The 25439-nt window shown below is 43.6% G+C and overlaps 1 protein-coding gene across 1 annotated transcript in view; it reads right to left on the bottom strand.

Annotated features, from left to right (window-relative positions):
• The window catches only part of LOC137380349 (collagen alpha-1(VII) chain-like), a 147499-nt gene extending 131877 nt beyond the window's left edge, over positions 1–15622 (bottom strand). The window contains exons 1-6 of the mRNA XM_068052277.1: positions 15545–15622; positions 13942–13983; positions 12343–12423; positions 11784–11819; positions 3264–3344; positions 1870–1905 (exon numbers count right to left, since the gene is read on the bottom strand). Of these exons, the coding sequence (XP_067908378.1) occupies positions 1870–1905; positions 3264–3344; positions 11784–11819; positions 12343–12423; positions 13942–13983; positions 15545–15622 (354 nt within the window). The remainder of the gene's footprint in view (positions 1–1869; positions 1906–3263; positions 3345–11783; positions 11820–12342; positions 12424–13941; positions 13984–15544) is intronic.
• Positions 15623–25439: the final 9817 nt, after the last annotated feature.

Here is a 25439-nt window from a genome sequence, read left to right as displayed (position 1 = left end):
TGGTTACCACATTTTAAAATTCACACAATCACAGAATTGTTACAGCACAGTAGGAAGCCATTCGGCCCTTTGTGTCCGCACTGGCTCTCCAAATGAGCAATTCACCTAGTGCCATTCCCCTGCCTTCTCCCTGTAGCCCTGCACACTCTTCCTTTTTAGATAACTGTCTAATTCCCTTTAGAACGCTTCAATTGAACCTGACTCCACCACACTCTCAGGCAGCGCATTCCAGACCTTAACCTTACGTCGCTTTTTCTTCTCTTGCCATTAATTTAAATCGGTGCCCTCTCGTTCTCCATCCTTTCATGAGCGGGAACAGTTTCTCTCTATCTACTCTGTCCAGACCCATGATTTTGAATACTTCTATCAAATCTCCTCTCAGCCTTCTCTTCTTCAAGGAAAACAGTCCCAAATTCTCTAAACTATCCACCTAACTGAGGTTTTTCATCCCTGGATCCATTCTCATGAATCTTTTTGTACTCTCTCCAATGCCTTCACATCTTTCCTGCAGTGCAGCGCCCAAAACTGGACACAATACTCCATTTGAAGCCAAACTAGTGTATATACAAGTTCAACATAACCTCCTTGTTCTTGTACTCTATGCCCCTATTAATAAAGCCTAGGATATTGTATGCTTTAATGTTTTGTCAGTAATAAAGGAAGTGAATTATCACACGCATTACTATCTCTAGCTGTAGGAATTTGTTTAATGGGTAATAGACTTATCCGACAAGTCCCAAAAAGCAAATTTATAAAAACAAATAGCCGTTGCCCAAGTCCACCTCATAGTAATTCCCCCCAGTTGCTGAACAAATCCAGGTTTGAAAATAATTTAATTTTAATTAACTTTCATTTCTACCCACTGGATATGATATTTTTTCAACCAAACATTGTAATACACTGACCCCTATAATTGGGTCAGTTCAAACCATTGGACAAATATATTTAAAAGCTTCCCTACATATCCATTAGATTTATTATACTAGGAAATTCTAAATGCAATTTTAATTGATGGACTCCCCTGTCCAACTGGCCAAGTATTTGTTTGCATTTCAATTCATTACAACAACAACCTGTATTTATATAACACCTTTAACGCAGGAAAGCGTACCAGGTTGCGTCACGGGAGCATTATCAAACCAAGACTGACACCAAGCCAAAGGAAACCACATGAGAACCTCAAAAGCTGGGACAAAGAGAGCGGTTTTAAGGAGCGTCTTAAAGGAGCAGAGTGAACTGGAGAGGCAGAGGTTTAGGGAGGGAATTTCAGAGCTTAAGGCGGCACAGTGGCGCAGTGGTTAGCACCGCAGCCTCACAGCTCCAGCGACCCGGCTTCAATTCTGGGTACTGCCTGTGTGGAATTTGCAAGTTCTCCCTGTGTCTGCGTGGGTTTCCTCCGGGTGCTCCGGTTTCCTCCCACAAGCCAAAATACTTGCAGGTTGGTAGGTAAATTGGCCATTATAAATTGCCCCTAATATAGGTAGATGGTAGGGAAATATCGGGACAGGTGGGGATGTGGTAGGAATATGGGATTAGTGTAGGATTAGTATAAATGGGTGATTGATGGTCGGCACAGACTCGGTGGGCCGAAGGGCCTGTTTCAGTGCTGTATCTCTAAAACTAAAAAACTAAAACTAAGTGATTGAAAGCCAACGGTGGGCGAATAGAGCGGGGAACAGACAAAAGCCCAGAGTTGAAGGAATACACAGATCTCAGCAGATTGTAGCAGATTACAGAGATAGTGGGGGAGTGCGGGGGGGGGGGAACTAGGCCATGGAGCAATTTGAATCTTTATCATGAAAGAAATCAGCAGAACTGCAGGCCTAAGCACAGGCCTCAATGTATATGGTCAACATGTGAATCACTTACATCTCTGCCAGGTTCCCCTTGTTTCCCCTGCTCACCCTGAAAAGAAAATGCAACACAGACATGAAAATCAATGATGCCACTGAACAGATTTAACTAAATGCCTCCCAGTGCTGCCCAACTTTGAGTTAATCTGTAAACACTTCTAACTGGGAGATAGTGTCTGGCACGCCACTGGCTCAGTGCCTTATAGAGCAGGAAGGGCTTAGGCTCCACTCTACTCCAAATCTAAATGAGGCAGTGGGGGTGTTGCAAACCGTCTCCCAATTTCAAAGCAATGAGGGATGATGGAATCAGCCAGGATTCCTACTCCCAATTGCTATGCAGTAGCACTGATTTTAACTTGGGATGGGAATAAAAGGTCTGGAGGAAGGGATTGAGGGTGGCGGGGGGGGGGGGGGGTTCTGCAGGCAGAAATCTTTCAGGCCTTCCAGAGTGTGAGATCCGGGAGATTTTAACTCCTGGGCCCTGACACCGACTCCCCTCTGATGCAGATTTGGGAATGACAGCAACACTGGCAAGAATGGGAATTTGCTTGGGGTTGTGGGAGACTGGGGGTAGGGGGAGGGGGGGGGTCAAGCTGCCTCCGGGGAATTGGACCCTGGCAGGGTGTCTGCGGAAGGGGGTAAAGTTTGTAACTGTGAGGTGAGGGGGTGGGGAGACGCCCTGGGCAGGGAGAACAAGGAATCCTCGTGAATCCAGAGTGAGTATTCCAGTTCCTCCTAGATCACAAGAAACCAGGTATCTACGTGGTTGGTCGAGTTAATTTTCTGGTCAGTGTTGATGAGCCCACCGCCCCCTGTTGAATATCAAGGGGGTGTGGTTAATCTCTCAGCCATTTAGGACTGACATGAGGAGATATTTCTTCACTCAAAGGGTTGTGAATCTTTGGAATTCTTCATGCCAGACAGCTGTGGAACCTCAGTTGCTGAGAATATTCAAGACTGAGATCAACAGATCGTTGGCCACTAAGGGAATCAAGGGAATGTGGAGTTGAGGTAGAAAATCAGCCTTGGTCCTAATGAATGGCAGAACAGGTTCGAGGGACTGCATGGCCTACTCCTGCTCCTACCTCGTATGTTCTTATGTCAAGTATCAATGGGCAGTTGGTAGCCAAGGAACAGGACTCCCAACACCAGGTTGCATTTCTTCAATTGCTAGAATTGTGCCCTTGATAAAAGAGACTCCAACTGTGCGAGATCATGGGGACCCAACTTTTGAGTTGCCCAGCTCCATCAGTCTCGCCTAAAGCTTCACCGCTGACTTTGTGATTTTATTTGTTGATCTGCTTCTCTGCAGCCTGCAGAATCTACAATGTTGTCCACCAGCAGTTAATCCCTGTTGTCCAGCCAGGAGGGATTGCTTCATATCACACTGAAGCCAGGCCTAATACTCACCCTCAAGCCAGGAGGTCCAGGTGGACCATTTTTCCCATCTACGCCATTTCTGCCATCCAGCCCAGATGGCCCTCTGTCACCCTGTATTCAGAAAGCAAATTTTATTTATATTTTTAAAAGGAAATAACATCCGAAACAAAAAAAAATTATACAAAATATCATGACAACAAAAGTCAAAATGGAGTAATTTTTACACCACTTCTGTAGGAGGAAGATATTAATCTTGAGTGCACATTTCCTGCAGAAAGGTAACTCCCTATGCAGTGCTTATTTCTGCAGAACAGAACGCTTTAGGTCCGAACCCTGTCCTGTTTTGAGTGAGTTGATCTCCACCAACAGTTTGGATACCAGTAATGACCTCTGCCCCGCCCCCGGGTTGCATTTGGGGGCAGAGGTCATTAGTGGTAGAGGGAGAGAAAGCTGGTCTGGGACTCCATTCCTAATCACTATACAGGAACCCAAACTTGAAAGTGTTGCACCTGAATGTCGAGTGAATGTGGGATTCACTTGTGCTGTGATGCCCTTCATGGCCAAACAGCCTGTAGATACTCATAATCTATGTTCACCTGTGAAAGACGGGAAGTAACAAATGGCAGCAGGAGTTTATGAAAACAAACCCCATGATTAAGTCAATGGCTTCAGAAAAGGGGAGAAAATTGTGAAATAAAAGAGAGTTGAAACACATTTTTAGTAAAATAGTCTCTCTCATTTCCATAATTTATTTGTGTGCAAGAAACAAATTATGTCTATCTTGAAAAAAACTTAGTTGCAGCCAGTGTCATCACTTAGAGGGAGTGAGCATCGGTATGTCAAAGCAGTTCCGTTTATTTCAAAATGCTGGCTGGTAACTTTTTGACTTCGATTCCAACCCTTGTCTTCCTTGGATGGCCACTTTCAGGAAAACTACAACTACACCCGTGATTCCCTATACAATTACTGCTTCACTTCAATGTGCCTGTGTGGCCAGCTGCCAAATGGAGACTTGACAATTCCTCACAGGAAGCGATAAACCAACAGCACAGGAAAAGTAGTCCAAACTATTTACTTGTACTTCTTTCAATGTAGTATACTGTATTCGCTGCTCACAATGTGGTCTCCTCTACAGTGGGGAGACCAAACGCAGGTTGGGTGACCACTTTGTGGAACACCTTCACTCAGTCTGAAAACATGACCCTGAGCTTCCTGTCGTTTGCCATTTCAACACACTCCCCTGCTCTCATGCCTACATCTCTGTTCTGGGCTTGCTGCAATGTTCCAGTGAACATCAATGCAAGCTCGAGGAACAGCATCTCATTTACCAATTAGGCACACTACAGCCTGCCGGATTGAACATTGAGTTCAATAATTTCAGAGCATGACGGGACTCCCTTTTTATTTTCAGTTTTTTTTTTTCTTTTTATTTTATTCTAGTTTGTTTCATCATTAATTCTTCTTACCATGTGCCTGCTCACTGTTTTTTTCATGTTTGTGCTTTGGGCCAGGGCTGTTCATTTTTCTGTCCATTAACACCCTCTCCGCACTAACGCTTTGTCTTTCAGCGCACCATTAACGTACCGTTTGCCTTTGCTCCATGAGCTTCTGGTCAGTTATTCTCTGTGACCTGTCCAATCAAATCCTTCACTTTTGTTATCTTTGGCCCCACCCCTGCTTTATTTGCATTCAACCTATTACATTTCTAACCTTTGCCAGTTCTGATGAAGGGTCACTGACCTGTAACGTTAACTCTGCTTCTCTCTCCACAGATGCTGCCAGACTTGCTGAGTACTTCCAGCATTTCTTGTTTTTATTTCAGATTTCCAGCATCTGCAGTGTTTTGCTTTTATTTGCTGTATAGAAGTTGAGATAATGTAGAAATTGTCCATCTAGTTCACCTTCTACATCCTGGCAGTTGCCAGATAGAACGATAATGGAGTTGTAGACTAATAATAGAATCAATCTCTCACAATTAGTCTAGAATAGACCCAGACATGAGGCAAGGAAAACCCTCAGTGGTGGAGAGCTTTGTTCAGCATTTTTATGCCCTTTTTTTATTACAAAGCAAGAGGGGGGAAGAGAGAGAGAGAGAGAGAGAGAGTGAGAACGAGACTGAAATGCAGCTCCATCAACATCCCAAATGCAGGCAGACCATAAATGAAGCCTAGAGGCACATGGAAGAGCAAGCCTGTTGAAATGGGCGTGTGATGCAGAAGTGGGTCAGAAATAGTGTCTTGCTGTACTATGAATTATGCTGTTGTAAAGTTGTCCATTCGTACTGTCATGAAAATGTGCTGTGCTGAATGATGATTTTTAATTCATCAGTGGGAAACCTACATTAAACTTTTAAAAGGAAAGCTGGAATCCTAAATTCAACTTTTTAAAAACCAGCAGCTAAGATGGCCACAGCAATTTGCATTGAAATACCTCACCTTCCAAGCTAACGAGCTGGAGACGCATGTTTGAACAAGCCCTCATCCAGAAAAATGGCTTGAGCAGTTGAATGAATTATCTGGTATCGCCCTCATTAGCAAGACATTCAAAGCCATGTTGGAGCATTAACGCTATTGGAGCCAAACCTCCAGGAGTAATCACCGAAACAATAAGGCCTGAGAAAGACTGAAATTCTTAGACTTGGATCTCATTAAAGTGGAAAAGAGAATATGCTGAGACAATCATGTGACAGTCTGTCCACCTGTGTGAAAACTTGGAGTTTCTTTTGAACACATCAGACAAGCTTTGAGTGCTAATCAGTGCAGGACCACAGTGGAGGTTGTCTTTCTTTCTCTTTCTCTCTCTCCAGGTAATACTGTAAGTTTCAAACCCTGTCTGCAGACTGCAAAACATCCAAGTCTATCACGGTTGCTGACAGAGACTCCAGGGAGAAAACCATCTACATCACTGTCTCCAAGAAAACCCTGAGTCAGGTGGCCACCTCTACCAACCAGGAACTTCAGGACCATGAATTCAGCTGGAAGGCAACTGAATTACCAGACTCCACAGACTGCATATTATTTTATTTGTTGTGGACTCTAATCCAACCAATGTATTATTTATCACCCCGTAATTTATTTGTGTTTGTGTGATTCCTGTGTGCGTGTATGTGTGTGTGTGTGAAAGTTGGAGTGTAATTTATTATTTTTACTTAGATCAGATTTGAATTTTAAGTACAATAAACTAACCTCTCTCTTGTTTAAATTCCTGACCAATTGGTTCTTTTATGATCATAACACCTAAAAAGGTTAATCACTCTCTGAATTGGTAAGCACATTCACTGTTTAGAAGAAATAAACCCACTGGCGGTCAAACGAGGACAGGGGCAAGAGGGGAGCCTTTCGACCCCTGCTCACCTGATCGTAAGAGTACCTACGGAATAAAAGCAGTGGCGTCACCTGTACATTTGATACTCCACTTACCTCATTTCAAGGGAGGGCAGGCGAGAACATTCTTTGGTTGTTGATGGACACATCTCATGCACTTCATCCCACTGGGAATCTGGATCAGAGAAGGACACAGAATCCTGTGGAATGAAGGACATCAGAGTGCGTCTTCCTCGCTGTGCTGTTCAACATCCCATAGTATTGCTTTGCCATGACTGGATCCCTTCCCTTTTCTCACAGAGTGTCTCATTTGTTCCACCCTATCACTTTATCAGATCAACTGGTGGCCTGATAAACAAGTATATACATAGGCCCAGATTTTGCTGTAATAATAATGGCGAGGTTATCAACTCTCAGAGAAATCCTGCTGTTGTGGTCCCCTGCTGATAGACTCAGCACTGAGATAGCTGTATTGGCCTGAACTTCGCGTACATACCCACACGTTCTTCACTAACAGTAACTCCAAAGGTTATGCTTAGTGCAATTAGGAGTGAGTTTATACTGGCGTCATAACTGATCATTAATGCTGAACACGTCTCTGGCCCTGAAAATTAAAATTACAAGTGTGGAGCCTCATTCCCTCAAAACAAAATTGAAATTGCAGTATTGTATTTTTACTTTTTCTGCCTGTTTCTGTTACCTCTCTCCCTTAATCCCATCTGTATTTCCCAATCTTTATTTTGTTTACTCGCATGATTTAAATGTACTTTATATTTCCTTTTCATTAAACTTCCTGGTTTGCAGTCTGCGTGCCTCAGTGAGGATACTGGTTGAAGAGCCCCGCTGTTCCTTGCCCTGTTCGCAGATGCCGCAGATCCCCTGTAGAGGGGATCAGATACTGGATTAGTGGAAGCCCACGCTGACAAGCCTGCAAAAGTCTCTGAGCAAGTGTACACAAAGTGAACAGTGGAAGCTGTTCTTCCGTTGTTGAGAACAAAATCCAGAGCACAGTTCCAGTGCTGTTCTGTGTATCGGCACAAGCATATTTGCACCAATTAAACTGATATAGGGTAGCAAGGTCACTTGAGACCTCAGGGGATGGTCGTCCCTGCCCTTTTGTGAGTCGCCCAGTCCCAGGTAAGGATCTAATGCTCGCAGTTCGAGTCATGGCCAACGACAGAACCAGGGAAGTTTCAGCAGTGATGGCAGAAGAGCTAGAACCTGGAGAGACAATGGCTGCTTACAGACGGACGATCCTCTGGGAAGAAGACTTGTGTTTCATTTAAAGTGCACATGAGGAAGGCAACAGGAAATCACCTCATGTACTTTTCCCCCAGTCATATTGCTCATTTCTCATGGAAGTTAAAAAATGGGAGGCTCTTACAAGCAACTGAAGAGCAAAGCGCAGGACCATGTGGCATGGAGAAATGAACAGAGGACCTGCCCTTGGGCATATCACCATTCCTACACTGAGATAATGAAGGAGTTGACAAAGTTTTCAGCAGCAATGTGGTGAGATAGAGACACAGATAGGCAATGTTTTAGACTGAAGAAGTCCATGTTGCACAAATTAGATACAGAGTATGAAGCTCAGCTCAGGATTGAACCGGAGACTTAGGTTCAAAAGTGTCCTATAGCTTTAGAATAAAGCAAAGAACAAGACATGCATTTCTACAGCAATTCTTCATGTCAAAAGTGCCTGTATTTTTCCACTTTTGTTTTGTCCATTTTTCTATTTGATGAGCATTTGCATCATCAAGGTGAGGAATTCTGGCATTGGGGGATGGAACATCTTCCCAGTCTAGACATACAGGGAGGAGTTTTATCCAGGCTGTTGGGATCTCGGCATCCGGAGAAGCCGATGCTGAGATCCCTGTGTCTCCTCTTTTCCAGAAGGCCCGCTGAATTTAGTGCTAATCAGGCACTTCTGGACAGCAGTGGGTCTTCCATAGGATCTAGGACCCTGTCGCCGGAAGTCCTGCCCTCGGAGAGCTGCCGGCCAATCAGAGGCCAGCAGCTTGCTTCTGGAGGCGACCACAGCGGAGGCCAACGAGTGTCATTAGAGTCAGGCCTCAGGTATGTCAGGGCGGGAGGGGACTAGCGGGGTGGGGGTCACAGGGGGGTTGTCAGCCTTCAGCGGGCCCCTTCCTTCCTGATGCCGGGTCCCTCATTCAGGCACTGCACCTTTTAACGAGGGATACCCTGGAGCCAGGAAGCAGCCCGCATGGTTTTCCGTGCTGTGCTTCCCGTGCGACAACAGGTCCACCCACTGCACGGCTAATTGTGCCTAAGGCAGGAAGAGGCCCTTAATTAGGGATTAATTGCCCAGTTAAGGGCCTCACTTGGTGGCGGGGCAGGAAGGCCATTCACAGCACTCCCCTCCCAGACTAAATCTGGGCAGAGGTGGGAAGGTGATGGGAACAATCCCCACCACCATCTCACCCAATTTTATGTTCTCCCCACTTCCAAACCTGCCATGGGGGGTGGGAGGGGGGGGAAACGAGCAAAAGATTCCCCTCATAAAGTCAGCTTCAAGAGATACCAGGTCAGGCATAATGTAAACCGAAAGAAGAGTAGAGCTCCTTTTAGTCAGCCTCAACCCAGCCTCAAAAAAGTCCCTTCCCCCCGCCCCTCAACACGACATCAGTTTCACACTTTCATTTCGCACAACCATGCGTCCTTGGTGGCTTCTTTTGGGTGAGATTGTGAACCTTATGCCAACTTTTCAAGCTATTGAGGGGAACTAATAGGGTAGACAGAGAGAAACTATTTCCGCTGGTTGGGAGTCTAAAAACTAGAGCAAAACCTTTCAGGAGTGAAATTAGGAATCACTTCTTCACACAAAGAGTGGCAGAAGTTTGGAACTCACTTCCACAAACAGCAATTGATGCTGGATCAATTGTTAATTTTAAATCTGAGATTAATAGATTTTAGCATTAAGGGATTTGGGGCAAAGGTGGGTATATGGAGTTAGGTCACAGATCAGCTGCGATTTGATTAAATGGCAGGATAGGCTCGAGGGGCTAAATGGCCTACTCCTGGTCCTATGTTGCAACTTCTGTCTGCGTGGATCACCAGGAAATCAGCCATGGTATACCAGAAGTTTCTTCATGACTTACAACCTGCAGAGAGATGACTTGTCGCCCCACAGGATGGGCTGGATCTTCTCCAAGCTCGCAGAGGTGAACGAGCAAATTCTGAAACATTCAGCAACTGACCATCCTCCATGTAGACAATGCCCTTTACCCACAGATTAGCATTAAATTCTAGGTGGCCAATGGCAGCTTTCCCAGTGGTGCTCTCTCATAGTAGCAATCATAACCCAGTAAGATCACAATTTACACACATATATCATGCTAAATCTGGATCTAACAGTTTACATAATAGGTTACCTTTTCTCCTGGGAATCCTCTTGGACCTTGATCTCCCTACAGAAAGTGCTTAACCAACTTAACGATCATAGAATCATAGAAAGTTTACGGCACAGAAAGAGGCCACTTGGCCCATCGTGTTTGTGCCAGCCGAAAAACGATCCACCCATTCTAATCCCACCTTCCAGCATTTGGTTCGTAGTCCTGCAGATTATGGCACTTGAGGTGCATATCCAGACTCCTTTTGAATGAGTTGAGGGTTTCTGCCTCATGTACCCTTTCGGGCAGTGAGTTCCAGACCATCACCACCCTCTGGGTGAAAAAACATTTCCCCATCTCCCCTCTAATCTTTCCACCAATCACTTTAAGTCTATGCCCCTAGTCACTGACCTCTCTGCTAAGGTGAATAGACCCTTCACCTCCACTCTATACAGGCCCCCCAAAATTTTGCACATTTCAATCAGATCTCCCCTCAGCTTCCTCTGTTCCAAGGAGAACAACCCCAGCCTATTCAATCTTTCCTCATAGCTGCATTTTTTCAGTCCTGGCAACATCCTCTGTACCCTCTCTAGTGCAATTACATCCTTTCTGTAATGAGGTGACCAGAACTGCACACAGTACTCAAGTTGTGGCCGAACCAATGATTCATACAGTTCCAGCACAACCTCCCTGCTCTTATTCTATACCTCTGCTAATAAAGGAAAGGATTCCATATGCCTGCTTAACCACCTTATCGACCTGTCCTGCTACCTTCAGGGATCTGTGGACATTCACTCCAAGGTCCCTCACTTCCTCTACACTTCTCAGTATTTTCCCATTTATCGTGTATTCCTTTGCCTTGTTTAATCTCCCCCAATGCATAATCTCATACTTCTGATCATAACTGAACCCCAAGTCCATGAGAAGCCCTAAGCACCATTGTACTCTATAACTCCAGAAACTGATTTCAGGGTTTTCAAATTCCTCTTCCTCATTCACCAACCCACTGTATCACTCACAGCCACAGCAGGGCTCCTGGTGCCGGACCGAAATGGCAGGTGGAATCTCACCTCGGCCAGCTGGAGCCCTCCCCCCCCCCCCACACAGAGCGATTCCCCAAAACCCACCCCCCCCCCCCCCCCACCCACCCCCCACCCCCAGAGCGATTCCATGGCGCCAGGCCAAGTAGTGGCGCCGGGAATCCTGTCCCTTTAAAGATGGGGATCCTGCCTCCAAGAGCTGCTGCCGCAGTACTGGCAACACCACAGGGGAACGGTGGCCAATGCCGTTACTGCAGAGACCTTGGACCCAGGCCCAGCGATGGAGCGTGGATCCAAGGTAAGTGAGGAAAGGTCACCAGGGCCAATTCGGAAGTCCCCGGCGAAGTCGGAGATGGTGGGGGGAAGTGGGGGGGGGAGTGGTTGTTAAGTGCAAAGGGAGGGTGGTTCAGAGTTTCAGGTTTTCTCAGTGGGGGCCTTCAAAGAGCCACAGATTGTCCATGGAGGAGGGCCCCCCCTCCCCCTCCATGCACCAAGCCCACAGGGAGGTCGCCTTGATTTACTGGGCAACTTCCCTGAGTGGCGGAGGCTCCCTCCCCCCCACCTCGCCCACACATGGCCCATGGTATCAGAGGGGGATGGTCTAGAGCCACAGGGAAGGAAATCATCAAATGGTTTCTCATGCAAACATCGTAATTACCCTTAATTACTTAAAATTCCCCACAAAGTGTCAATGCTGCTAGTACTTTAAGCCTTGGAGTCATTGTCCAAAAATCCTGCTCTATCAAGGGCTCTGATATGCAGGTACATCTTCTAATACAGAACTGAAGGTAGCAGAGGATGGGTGAGCAGTATAAAAGTACACCGCATGGAACTTACTTGTGGCCCCGGGAGTCCTCTTTGTCCTTCCAAACCCTGTCATGATAATAATAGAAAGATTAATGCAGTCACATTGTAAAACGGATTTCCCTTGGGCGTCCATCAAGCAACCTTGAGGAGACAAAGCACTTTTTATACACAAGAATTGGGCTCTCCTCTTAGACCTCCCAACTTAGCTTCACAAAGTTTGACAATGGATGGCAGTACACTAGAAATCTCCTCAAGGGAACATCTGAATGGTCATCCGAGTCCCACTTATCCAACTTTTCCATTAAGCAAACTCAAATCAGGTTTCAGCAACATTCCTGATTGCATCAACTTGCCCCCCATATGCTCAGACATGACTGCAATTAACTAGTCTCGACTAGAGGCTTACTAGACGATGACAAAAGCTTACAAACAGAATTGAACTTCATCTATAGACCATGAAGTTGTGTGTATTGAAGAACAATAGCAGGGTTAATGTTCAACTCATGCTTTGTGATGAAAAATCTACATATCAACAAAGTTCTGACTAGTGCTGCTGTACATTCGGAATAAACATGTGTTTCAAACTTACTCGATCACCAGCTAGGCCTGGGATTCCAGGCTCTCCTCTTAGACCTCTCAACCCAGATTCACCAGGCTTGCCTGGATCACCCTAGAATATAAAATCAAATAACTGTTGAGAGACGAAGTGATATTGCCAAATATCTCCTGTTCAACACAGCTGAACTGCAACCTTTCATTAGATTGTATAAAATGCATAAATTTCATTACGATGCATTTTAAAATTGCAGTGCACTAGCGCACATCTTTAAATGGCAAACTGTAACACAAACGTAGAAGAAGACCACTGGGGAGAAGAGATCAAGCTTGTTGCTCAATGTATGCTGTTTATTTAGAACAGTCCGTGTGGTGAATTTCTTATTATTCTTCGTAACGGGTTGATGCAACCCAGAGGGAACATGTTATGTTCCTTATGTTGTTATGTTACTGGACTAGTGATCCAGAGGCCTGCACTAATGATTTTTTTTTTTTCATTCTTTCATGAGATGTGGGCATCACTGGCAAGGCCAGCATTTGTTGCCCATCCCTAATTATCCTTGTCAACTAAGTGGCTTGCTGGGCCATTTCAGAGATTGGTTAACCACCTTGCTTTGGGTCTGGAGTCACATGCAGGCCAGACCAGGTAAGGATGGCAGATTTCCTTCCCTAACGGGGATTAGCGAACCAAATGGGGTTTTATGACAATCAATGATAGTTTCATGGCACCATTACTGAGACTAGCTTTTAATTCCAGATTTTTATTAATTAATTAATTGCATTTATTAATTAGTTGAATTTAAATTCCACCAGTTGCTGTGGCCTGATTTGAGTCCTTGTCCCCAATGCATTAGCCTGTGCCTTGGGATTACCACTCCAGTGACATTATCACGATGCCACCATTTCCCCAGAGACATGAGTTCAAATCCCACCCTGGCAGCTTGGGAATTTGAATTCAATAAATGAAATAAAAATCTGGTATTGCAACAGTGACCATGAAACTACTGGATTGTTGTTAAAAAAACACATCTGGCTCATTAATGCCCTTTAGGTAAGGATTTCTGCCACCCTTACTGGGTCTGGACTATATGTTGTGTGACTCCAGACGCACAGCTATGTGGTTGACTCTTAACAGCCCTCTGAAATGGCCTAGTAAGTCACTCAGTTAAGGGCTATTAGGGAAGAGAAATAGATGTTGGCCTTACCAACAAAATACATATTGAATGAATTAAAAAACAACTGAGTGACTTGCTAAGCCACTTCAGAGAACAGTTAAAAGTCAATCATGGTGTTGGTGCTGATGCTGGACTCGAGTCACACTACTGGTCAGACTGGGTAAAGATGGTAGGATTCCTTTGTTAAAGGACATTAATTAACGACAATTGATAAACTGAAAGGTACATCTAAATATTATTTGGTTGCATGACAAAAGGAGTTGTGCATTACAACTGAGAGGCTACAACTAAGAAACATTCGGATCCTCTTGTGATGCAAGCAAGTGAGGACTATATGACAGGTAGAAGTCATTTTTCCAGGTAATTTACTGTAGCCCTAATACATTATAATCCTCTAATCATAGGAGAGATGAATTATGGAAAACCTACTTCTTGGCAGTGAAAATAGCAATTGGTACCTTTTCTCCTTTCGTGCCTGGCATTCTATCTTCCAGATTGAACTGCAAAAATAGAGAAGGAGATGAACATTTAGACTTCCACAGTCAGATTCCTGGCTTGGGTGCCAGCCAACTCCAATCACTTACTCAATGACCAGTACTCTAATGGATAGGCTGAACATTGCTGTAAAGTTTCCTTGGCACATCCATTCTTACTTGTCGAAACGATCATTGTTTGTCTGGGGACAGTTGCTACTTTCACCTGTGGCTACTAAGGTGATGGCAACTTAGAACCACATCTTGGCTAAAGGCAAGCATGTTTTTTCTGGCATCCTGCTCAAGGTTCTCAATTGAAATCTTAATTTCGGTCTTTCAGGTGACCCGTTGTAGATTGCGTGCTCTGCCTGTTTTTGGTTGTGAGTATTTTTTTTATGGTTTATTTGTTTAAAAGGATGTTTTCTTCCCCCTCCCCAACTGTGCAGCCACCATGGATCATCGACTGCCAACAAGGCAGACAAGCAAACAATCAGCAAATGTGCTGTATAACCAGTTTCTCAGCAGTACGAAGTTTGTCCGAGGAGTAATGCTTTGATTTCACCTCCCGTTCTGAGGGGAACTATCTGCTTTCCTTGGTTTATTGGTAAAACACGGCTCTCTATATCCCCACTGCTTTTGAAACCAAGAATTCTACACCACCTCACTCTTTCCCAGGACATCAAATCTGTGCAATTCCCTAAGCCTTTCAGTCTTCCTCTTACAATACGCAAGCTTTTAAGACCCAAGATGACCATCATGTAATTTCTACTCTCTGATTTACCTCATCCAGTTGTGTCCCTCACTAACGATAAAACTTTTATTTCTGTAACACCTTAGCATGTCAATTAACTACTTTTGAAATTCAGTCACTGTGGTAGTGTAGGCAAACCCAGAATCTAATCTGTGCACAGCAAGGTGCACAAACAACGAGATTTCTTTTGTTGCTTGAGGGATAAATGTTGGCCAGGAGAGCAGGTGAATCACTTGGACTAATTCAAAGGATGGATGATACAATGGGGCAATGTTTGGAGGGATAAATTCTCTCTGGAAACTCAATTATCTTGCCAAATGTGAAACAGTCTAATTTTTTGACTTCTTCATGTTAAACATTCCTAGGACTCACCTGAACCTCAGTTAGATTTCATAAAAAAGGTCATCTTTTTTGAATAAGCAAATACTGATACAGTAATGCTTTCCTTGAACACTGATACACAACCCTGTGAGTCCCAGGCTCCCATTGATTTGCTGACAACCAGCTGATTTTAAAATTCTCATCCGTGTTTTCAAATTCTTCCATGGCCTCCCCCCTCCCTATCTCTGTCAACTCCTCCAGCCCCACAACCCTCCAAGATCTCTGCACTCCTCTAATTCTGGCGTCTTTGAGCATCCCTGATTTTAATCACTTTACCACTGGAGGTAAAGCCTTCAGCTGCCTGGACCCTAAGCTTTGGAATTCCCTCCCTAAACCTCTCCATCTCTCTGCATCGCTTTCCGCCTGAAGGAAGCCTAGAAAATGGAAGACTTGCATTTATATAACGCCTTTCACAATCACCGGCCGTCTCAAAGCGTTTCACAGTCAATGAAGTACTTTTGAAGTGTAGTCACGGTTGTAACGCAGGAAATGTGGCAAGCAAGTTGCGCACAGCACGATCCCACAAACAGCCATGTGATAATGACCAGATAATCTTTCTTTGCGATGTTGATTGAGGGATAGGATTGCGCTAGGACACCTGGGGTAACTCCCGTGCTCTTCTTTGAAATAGTGCCATGGAATCTTTTACATCCACCCATGCTGACGGGACGTCAGTTTAATGTCTCATCCGAAAGACGGCACCTCTGACAGTGCGGCACTCCCTCAGTACTGCACTGGAGTGTCAACCTTGATTATTGTTATTCATTATTAGTCCATTCCACTTTATGCCAACTTTGTGAGGAGGATAAGATCGAAGCAATAGTTGATCAGAATTCTACCACTGATGTCACCCGAAATCAACGATTCTACAATTTGAACAATTCTTGATGGTCATTTCATATAGTACTGTACTTGTTTGTGCCAAGAACAATACTGTCAGCTATGGGTCAGTTGGTTTGAGTCCCACTCAAGACATGAGCACAAAACCTGGGCTGACACTCCATTGTAGTACAGAGGGAGTGCTGCACTCTTTCGGATGAGACGTTAAACCGAAGCCCTGTCTACCCTTCCAGGTGGATGTAAAAGATCCCATGGCACTATTTTGAAGAAGAGCAGGGCAGTTATCAGTGATGTCCAGGCCAATATTTATCCCTTAACCAACATCAGAAAAACAGATCATCTCATTATCATTATCATGATGATAATGGTCCTTTCATTATCACATTTCTGTATGTGGGAGCTTGCTGTGTGTAAATTGGCTGCTGGTCTTCCTACATCACAACAGTGATTACACTTCAAAAGTACTTCATCGGTAATGAAAGGTGCTTTATGAATGCAAAACTTTCTTTTTTCTCTGTTAACTATCATGCAAGTCAAATCAAACACAGTGGTATAAAACACATCACAACTCTATTAAAATGTGGCTATCAGCCTACATGCAGTTATTTTTGAAACTTGTTTATTTACCGGTTTTCCTGGAGGTCCTGGAGGCCCCACTGATCCCTGGATTGGGAACAAAAGATTAAATTAACACTTTATCTACATTTTGACCAACTCTATATAGCTTCCTTCAGCAAGAAGGAGCTGTTAGATTGGATCAAGGGCTCACAGGAGGCCAGGTCAGCTTGTGATTGGTCAGTAGGAAGTAGTGTGACATGATGTGACGAGACGTAAGTGAGGTCAATCAGTTTTCTCCTCTTACTAAATGGAACCAATCTGCAGTCATGGAGAAAACTCGCCAAAACTGAGGCCATGATTTCAAGCAACAGACAAAACTAAATGTCAAAAATCACAATAATTCAGAATTAGGTCTTTTATTTTGTCTATGTATCTATTGATACATAAATTCAATGCACGTATTTTATTTATTATATCTACAAATTATGCATTCTACTTGGCAATTTGTCAAGTAGTTGGTTTAGAAATGCCGCAGTTTCGTCTGGAGGCTCCCAATAATTTTTATTTTTGGCAATTTTTTTTTTTTAAAAGGCTCTTTAAAAGGAGTCAAACTCCAACTGTTTTGACTCTGAAGAACTTGTACTGAACGTACGAGTCTAAAGTGGTTCGAAGTCAGTTCCTTTTTTTTATTCTTCATGGGATGCCACTGGCGAGGCCAGCATTTGTTGCCCATCCCTAACTGCCCTTGAACTGAGAGTGGCTTGCTAGATCATTTCAGAGGGTACTTAAGAGCCAACCACATTGTTGTGGATCTGGAGTCACATGTAGGCCAGACCAGCTAACGATGGCAGATTTAATTCCTTAAAGGGACATGAGGACAATTGATGTTTGCTTCATGACAGCATTACTGAGACGAGCTTTCAATCTACGATTTTTCCTTAATCAATTAAAATTAAATGTAAATTCCACCAGCTGCCATGGTGGGATTTGAACCTTAAACATTCCCAGGGCATTAACCTGGGCCCCTTAATCACTGCTCCAGTGACATTACAACTACACCACCATCTCCCCTTCTAACAGAAGCCAAACTATTTGGAACATAAGAACAGGCCATTCAGCTGCACAAGCCTGTTCCGCTATTCAATTAGATCATGGTTGACTTGTACCTCAACTTCATTTACTTGCTTTTGCTCCATATGACTTGATACCTTTACCCAGGGGTCAACAACTTTTTTTAATCTGAAGAGCCTTTTCAATAAAATTTGCCAAAAATGAAAACTATTGGGAGCTGCAAGATGAAATTTTGGCATTTTTAAACCAAATACTTGGTAATTTGCCAAGTGTCTCTGGTAGAATGCATCATTTATAGATATAATTAATAAAATACATACATTGGATTTATGAATCAATAGAAAAAAAAACAAAATTAAACGAGACCTAATTCTGAATTATTGTGCTTTTTGACTTTTTTTAAACTATAATTTTGTTTGTAAAGTCATCTTTAAAACAAACCATAGTTAAGATGCTTAGAATTAAGACAATTTATTCAGCGATTGATTCTGTATTCAAAAATAGATTCGAACAGCACATTCAGAATAATTTATTGTCTCAGCTATATTACTAATTATGGGTGATTTTAATCTGCATATAGATAGGGTAAATCAAATTAGTCACAATACCATAGAGGAGGAATTCATGGAGTGTATATGGGATGGTTTTCTGAACCAATACATTGAGGAACCAACTAGAGAACAGGCCATCATAGACTGGGTATTGTGTAATGAGTGAGGAATAATTGACAATCTAATTATGCGAGACTCCTTGCGGATGAGCGACCATAATATGATAGAATTCTTCATCAAGATGGAGAGTGACGTAGTTGATTCTGAGACTAGAGTCCTGAATCTTAATAAAGGAAACTACGAAGGTATGAGGTGCAAGTTGGCTATGATGGATTGGGAAACGTTACTTAAAGTGATAACGGTGGATAGGCAATGGCAAACATTCAAAGAGTGCGTGGATGAACTGCAACAATTGTTTATCCCAGTCTGGCGCAAAAATAAAATGGGAAAGGTAGCAAAACCATGGCTTACAAGGGAAATTAGAGATAGCACTAGATCCAAGGAAGAGTCATACAAATCTGCCAGAAAAAACAACAGACCTGAGGACTGGGAGTAGTTTAGAATTCAGCAAAGGAGGATCAAGGGATTGATTAAGAAGGGGAAAATAGGGTACGAGAGTAAGCTTGCAGGGAACATGAAAACTGACTGTAAAAGTTTCTATAGGTATGTGAAGAGAAAAAGATTGGTGAAGACAAATGTAGGTCCCTTACAGTCAGAAACAGGGAAATTTATTATGGGGAACAAAGAAATGGCTGACCAACTAAATGCATACTTTGGTTCTGTCTTCACAAAGGAGGACACAAATAACATACCAGAAATGTTGGGGAACACAGGGCTTAGTGAAAGGGACGAGCTGAAGAAATTCAGTATTAGTAGAGAAATGGTGATGGGGAAATCGATGGGATTGAAGGCTGATAAATCCCCAGGGCCTGATAATCTACATCCCAGAGTACTTAAGGAAGTGGCCTTAGAAATAGTGGATGCATTGGTGGTCATCTTGCAAGATTCTATAGACTCTGGAACAGTTCCTACAGATTGGAGGGTAGCTAATGTAACCCCACTATTTAAAAAGGGAGGTAGAGAGAAAACAGGGAGTTATAGACCAGTCAGCCTGACATCTGTAGTGGGGAAAATTCTAGAGTCCATTATAAAAGATTTTATAGCACAGCACTGGAGAACAGTGGTAGAAACGGACAGAGTCAGCATGGATTTACGAAAGGGAAATCATGCTTGACAAATCTACTAGAATTCATCGAGGATGTAACTCGTAGAGTTGATGAGGGGGAGCTGGTGGATGTGGTTTATTTGGACTTTCAGAAGGCTTTCGACAAAGTCCCACATAAGAGATCAGCATGTAAAATTAAAGCACATGGAATTGGGGGTAGTGTATTGCGATGGATAAAAAATTGGTTAGCAGACAGGAAACAAAGAGTAGGAATAAACGGGTCTTTTTCCGAATGGCAGGCAATGACTAGTAGGTTACTGCAGGAATTGGTGCTAGGAACCCCAGCTATTCACATGATTTAGATGAGGTAACTAAATGTAATGTCTCCAAATTTGCAGATGACACAAAACTGGGTGGGAGGGTGAGTTGTGAGGAGGATGCAGAGAGGCTTCAGGGTGATTTGGACAAGTTGAGTGAGTGGGCTAATGCATGGCAGATGCAGTATAATGTGGGTAAATGTGAGGTTATCCACTTTGGTAGCAAAAACAGGAGAGCAGATTATTATCTGAACGGCTATAAACTGAGAGGGGACTATGCAACGAGACCTGGGTGTTCTCGTACACTAGTAGCTGAAGGTAAACTTGCAGGTACAACAGGTGGTACAAAAGGCAAATGGTATGTTGGCCTTCATAGCGAGAGGATTCAAGTACAGGAGCAGGGATGTCTTGCTGCAATTATACAGGGTCTTGGTGAGGCCACACCTGGAATATTGTGTGAAGTTTTGGTCTCCTTATCTGAGGAAGGATGTTCTGCTCTAGAGGGAGTGCAGCGAAGGTTTACTAGACTGATTCCTGGGATAGCGGGACTGACGTATGAGGAGAGATTGAGTCCGTTAGGATTATATTCGCTGGAGTTCAGAAGAGTGAGAGGGGATCTCATAGAAACCTATAAAATTCTAACAGGACTTGACAGGGTAGATGCAGGAAGGATGTTCCCGATGGTGGGGGAGTCCAGAACCAGGGGTCATAGTCTAAGGATACGGGGTAAACCTTTCAGGACTGAGATGAGGAGAAATTTCCTCACCCAGAGAGTGGTGAGCCTGTGGAATTCACTGCCACGGAAAGCAGCTGAGGCCAAAACATTGTATGTTTTCAAGAAGGAGTTAGATATAGCTCTTGGGTCTAAAGGGATCAAAGAATATGGGGAGAAAGTGGGAACAGTTTACTAAGTTGGATGATCAGCCATGATCATAATGAATGGCAGAGCAGGCTCGAAGGACCAAAAGGCCTACTCCTGCTCCCATTTTCTATGTTTCTATGTAAACAATAATGGTCACAACAATAAAACCTGCTCCATGAATCAAAGTCATTATTTATAACCATGGTGTAACTATACCACTCAAACAGGTTTATTTAGAGCACAATGTTCTTCATTAAAATAATCATTTGGAACCGTAAAGTGCAGCATAATGATTAGCTTTACAATATAAACATGGCTCTTACTTTTCTTGACCTAACTTTTTAAAAACTTTTTTCATGTGAATGCGATCCAACTGAAAAAGGTTGGGAGTCGCAATTGAGATGTCAAAGAGCTGCACGCAGCTCCGGAGTTGCTGATTGCAAACCCCTGCCCTTACCCCACAAAAATGTATCGATAAAATGAAAATTTAATCTGATCCCCAGCGTTCACAGCTCCTTGCGAGAGCGGGTCCCCTATTTCCACTACCCTTTGTGTGAAAAAGTGCTTCCTCATTTCCCTCCAAAGGGGCGCTGATTTAATTTTAAGATTATGCCCCCATGCTCTGTATTCTCCCACCAGAGGAAACTGTTTCCCTGTAGCGAGCCAATTGAATCTCTTTACCATTTTAAACACCTCGATGAGATCACCTTTCAAATGTCTAAACTCAACGGAATACAAGCCATATTTATTCAGCTGCATAATTTAACCCTTTAAATGCTGGTATCATTTTGCTGAATGTTTCTATTAATTTGTGGGATGTGGGTGTCACTGGCAAGGCCAGCATTTGTTGCCCATCCCCAATTGCCCTTGACAACTGAGTGGATTACTCGGCCATTGCAGAGGGCAGTTAAGAGTCAGCCACATTGCCGTGGGTCTGCAGTCACATGTAGGCCAGACCAGGTAAGGACGGCAGATTTCCTTCCCTGAAGGGCATCAAGTGAACCAGGTGGGTTTTTACCACAATCGATGATAGTTTCACAGCACCCTTACTGAGACTGGCTTTCAATTCCAGATCATTCATTAATTAATTTTAAATTCCACCAGCAAACATGGCGGGATTTGAACCCATGTTCCGAGGGCATTAGCCGGGGCCTCTGGATTACTACTGCAGTGACATTACCGCTACACCACTACCCTCTTAAAAAAAAATTGTCCCTCATCTTGCAATCGTACGTTTCCCTTGAGCTTATGGGGTTTGGGGGGAGTATCAACATTACTGAGTTCTCCCTGTACCACATGTCATCCCTGACGGACAGGAGTTTGTCACTGAACCTCGCTCAAGGTTTCTGCTAATGTGGTTGTATCAGCAGCCATTAGGAGGCACAAAGGAGAGCATTGGAACAACACTGCTTGCATTTTTCGCTCCAGTGAAGTGACTAACCTCCTCTAGACACCTCCCAGCAATGGCCTAGCTCAGGGGTCAGCAACCTTTTATTAACCTGACGAGCCTTTTTTAAAAAAAATTGTCAAAATTAAACCAACTGGGAGCCCCAAGATGAAAAAAAATTAAAGAAGGGAGTAAAGGCATAAGCATACCTTAAGAGGAAAACATTGTTTAGCGAGAATCTATAAGGTATAAGGACCGTGAAAGGTTCTATCTGGATTACAGTTAAACCACATCTTGGATTAATTAATGGTTTGGGGTGGCACAGTGGCACAGTGGCTAGCACCGCAGCCTCACAGCTCCAGGGACCTGGGTTCGATTCTGGGTACTGCCTGTGCGGAGTTTGCAAGTTCTCCCTGTGACCGCGTGGGTTTTCGCCGGGTGCTCCGGTTTCCTCCCACAGCCAAAGACTTGCAGGTGATAGGTAAATTGGCCGTTGTAAATTGCCCCTAGTGTAGGTAGGTGGTGGGTATTATGGGATTACTGCAGGGTTAGTATAAATGGGTGATTGTTGGTCGGCACAGACTCGGTGGGCCGAAGGTCCTGTTTCAGTGCTGTATCTCTAAAAACAAAAATGATGCAATGATGACATGAACCAGTAGAAAGCCTTCCATTAGCCACTGGGGTGCATTGAATTGAACACGCAAGTAAAAAAAAAATGAGTCTTTAAAATACTGCTCATTTTTCTGTTTCAAAACACAGTTGTAAAATAGTCCAATAGCAGCAGAAACATTGATTACTAAATGCTACCGCATCACTACAAATCGGTAATATAAACACCATTAAACAGGGGCTGCAAATGAGATGCTAAGGAGCCGCATAGGGCCCTGGAGCCGCGGATTGCTGACCTCTGGCCTAGTGGACATCACATCTTGCCTGAGAGCCAGAGGCAATAAGCATAGTCCAACTTCTCTGTGCTGTCTGCCAAAGAGCACCCACATCCCTGCAGGAGCCTGTTTACGGTGCTTTTTTAAAGAACCCCAGTGACAAATTAAATTGCACTGCTGTAAAATGGAAAATGTTGAGAGTGCAGAGAACTTGGCAGGATTGGAAGAGAGATAAGGTGAGTTAGTGTGTCAATTTTCCTCAGAAATGGAAGCCAGAAGATAAATGGGAATGTCTATAGAGTTGAAAAAGACAAAAAGATAAAAGAAAGGAGAGGCACGGGAAAGGGGGAGGGGCGCAGAAGAGGGGAGTGGGGGGCGGAGGTCGTTCAATTTAATGAATTTGCCTGTTTATCGTTCAGCTCCCTATAAGGGGTCTATACCGCAACGCTAACCTACCTTTTTCTCTTTGGATTATGAAAGGCCTTTCTATGAATGTCTTGCATTTTCTGTTTTAAATTCAGATTTCCATTTGCACCATTTTTTCCCAATAGCTTTTCTGTAACTGTGTTTTAACATCCAAAACACACTCACCTTATCGCCTTGGTCTCCTTTTGAACCTGCAGGACCCCTGATCCCCTAAAGGATAATTTAAAAAAATACAAAATCAATGAAGTCAACACATTTATGAAATGCCTGTATTTCCGTGAACATTAACCCAGAGATAAAGCAGAGCTAATCCAGAATAAACTGAATGCCGTGCCGACTAGACTCACATTTCTCCCGGCTTCTCCAGGCTCGCCTGCAACTCCCTTTGCTCCAGGTCTGCCGTCAGTTCCAGGGAAACCCTGAAAACAGTAGAATGCTTTTAAACACCACAATTCCTTTGTCATGAAAAGTTTGATTTTTTTTTTAAACGTTCCTGAAATAAAAGGCTCCGCCTTCAAATAACCCTCCCGAAGAACAAACATGGTATTCTATTTTGCACAGTGAAATGGAAACTATCAATCAATCGGAATGTGAAGAGGGGAAAAGGTACAGGAGATTGTAAAGAACGCAGTGGGGAAAACTATTTACCGTACAAGAGAAGTCTGGCCATGGTCGAGGAACCCCATGAATCTTGTTTCCTTAATTTGCATTTTTGCATTAAGTTTTTTTTCAGTTCAAGGTCAAGAGATGTTAGGGCTGGGGAATGGGACAATAACCCATTTCTGTCACATACAGCATCGCTTCTAACTTTGCCCCATAAATGTAACTTAACCCCTCGGAGCTCTCGAAAGCACCTTTGGGACACTCTTGTTTGTCTCACTGTTTCTGATTTCAAGCTGGCGCTGAGTTCCAAACATAAAAAGGCCAGCCGGTCCATCATGTCCTGCCCACAACCTGCATGGCTAAACACTTTTTCCCCTCTCCCCAACCCCCCACCGGCTCCCCCAGCAATGTCACCTCCTGGGAGAGGCAAAAAATCCACAGGATAAAACCATGCGCTAGTAAGGGAAAAAGATGATCCAGGCAAACTGTTCACTTAAGTGTCAGCTTAGCTCAGGAGGTAGCACAATTATTCTGAAGCCAAAAGGTTGTGAATTTAAGTTCCACTCAGGAAAGAAGCACATATCTAAGTTGACACTTCAGTGCAGCATGACAGGAATACTACATTTTGCCTTTTGTTTCAGAAGTTAAGGGGAGGCTCCCTTTAGGTATCCCCTCACATTATTTAAACATTAACAGGCAGATAAAGACCAACTGGCCTAACAACTTGGTGCTGAATAGTGTAAGTCAGTGGTCAACAGGACAGCGGTAAGATGGCCCAAACTACTTTCCCATGAGGATCCTCACAACCCATAGAGAGAGGCTCTCAGTCCGATAAAATGGCGTTAGATTGAAACAGTGGCCATAAAGGTGAAAGGTCACTATGCTGATCTCAATGCATCAATGTATGGCCTTGGGTTGGCCTAAGTGATGAATAGTGTGTCAAAATTGTGAATCTGGCCTTTTCTAAACTTGGATTTGAGGTGCATGATTGGGGCAGAGTGGAGAGAACTGGACTCCACATTTTAACCTGAGCTGGGTTTGGCAGTACTTGGTCAAACAGAAATGTTTTAGCCACCTGACCCAATTCCCTGCATATCCTTGCTTGAACTATGAGGCAACTTGGGGCATTTTAGCTGGATCAGAATCACACCATAAATGTTTTTGTTATTATTCATTCACAGGATGTGGGTATTACTGTTAAGACCAGCATTTATTGTCCATCCCTAATTCTCCTGGAGAAGAAGATGTTGAACCACCTTCTTGAATATAACTGACTGGCTTGCTTAGGCAATGTCAGAGGTTAGTTAAGAGTTAACCACATTGCTGTGGGTCTGCAGTCACATGTAGGCCAGACCGGGTAAGGATGGTAGATTTCCTTCCCCAAAAGAAAATACTGAACCAGATGGGGTTTTACGACAATTTGGTAGTTTAATAGTCGCCATTATTGTTTTCAGCTTTTAATTCCAGATCTATATAACGAAATTTAAATTCCAGAGATGTCATAGTGGGATTTGAACTCATATCATTGAGTGAGTAGTTCTAGGCTTCAGGATTACTAGTCCAGTAATATAGCCATCATGCTACCCTATCCCCTAAATTGCAAGCAGTTGTATTCCCACTGTGCATTGTGTAATGAAATTGGAAAAGATTTACAAAGGTCAGATTTACCACTTCATTACACAGCATA

Source organism: Heterodontus francisci, chromosome 19 (genome assembly GCF_036365525.1).
Source record: "Heterodontus francisci isolate sHetFra1 chromosome 19, sHetFra1.hap1, whole genome shotgun sequence".
In the NCBI taxonomy this organism is placed as follows: Eukaryota; Metazoa; Chordata; class Chondrichthyes; order Heterodontiformes; family Heterodontidae; genus Heterodontus; species Heterodontus francisci.
This window is presented reverse-complemented; position numbering and strand designations above follow the sequence as displayed.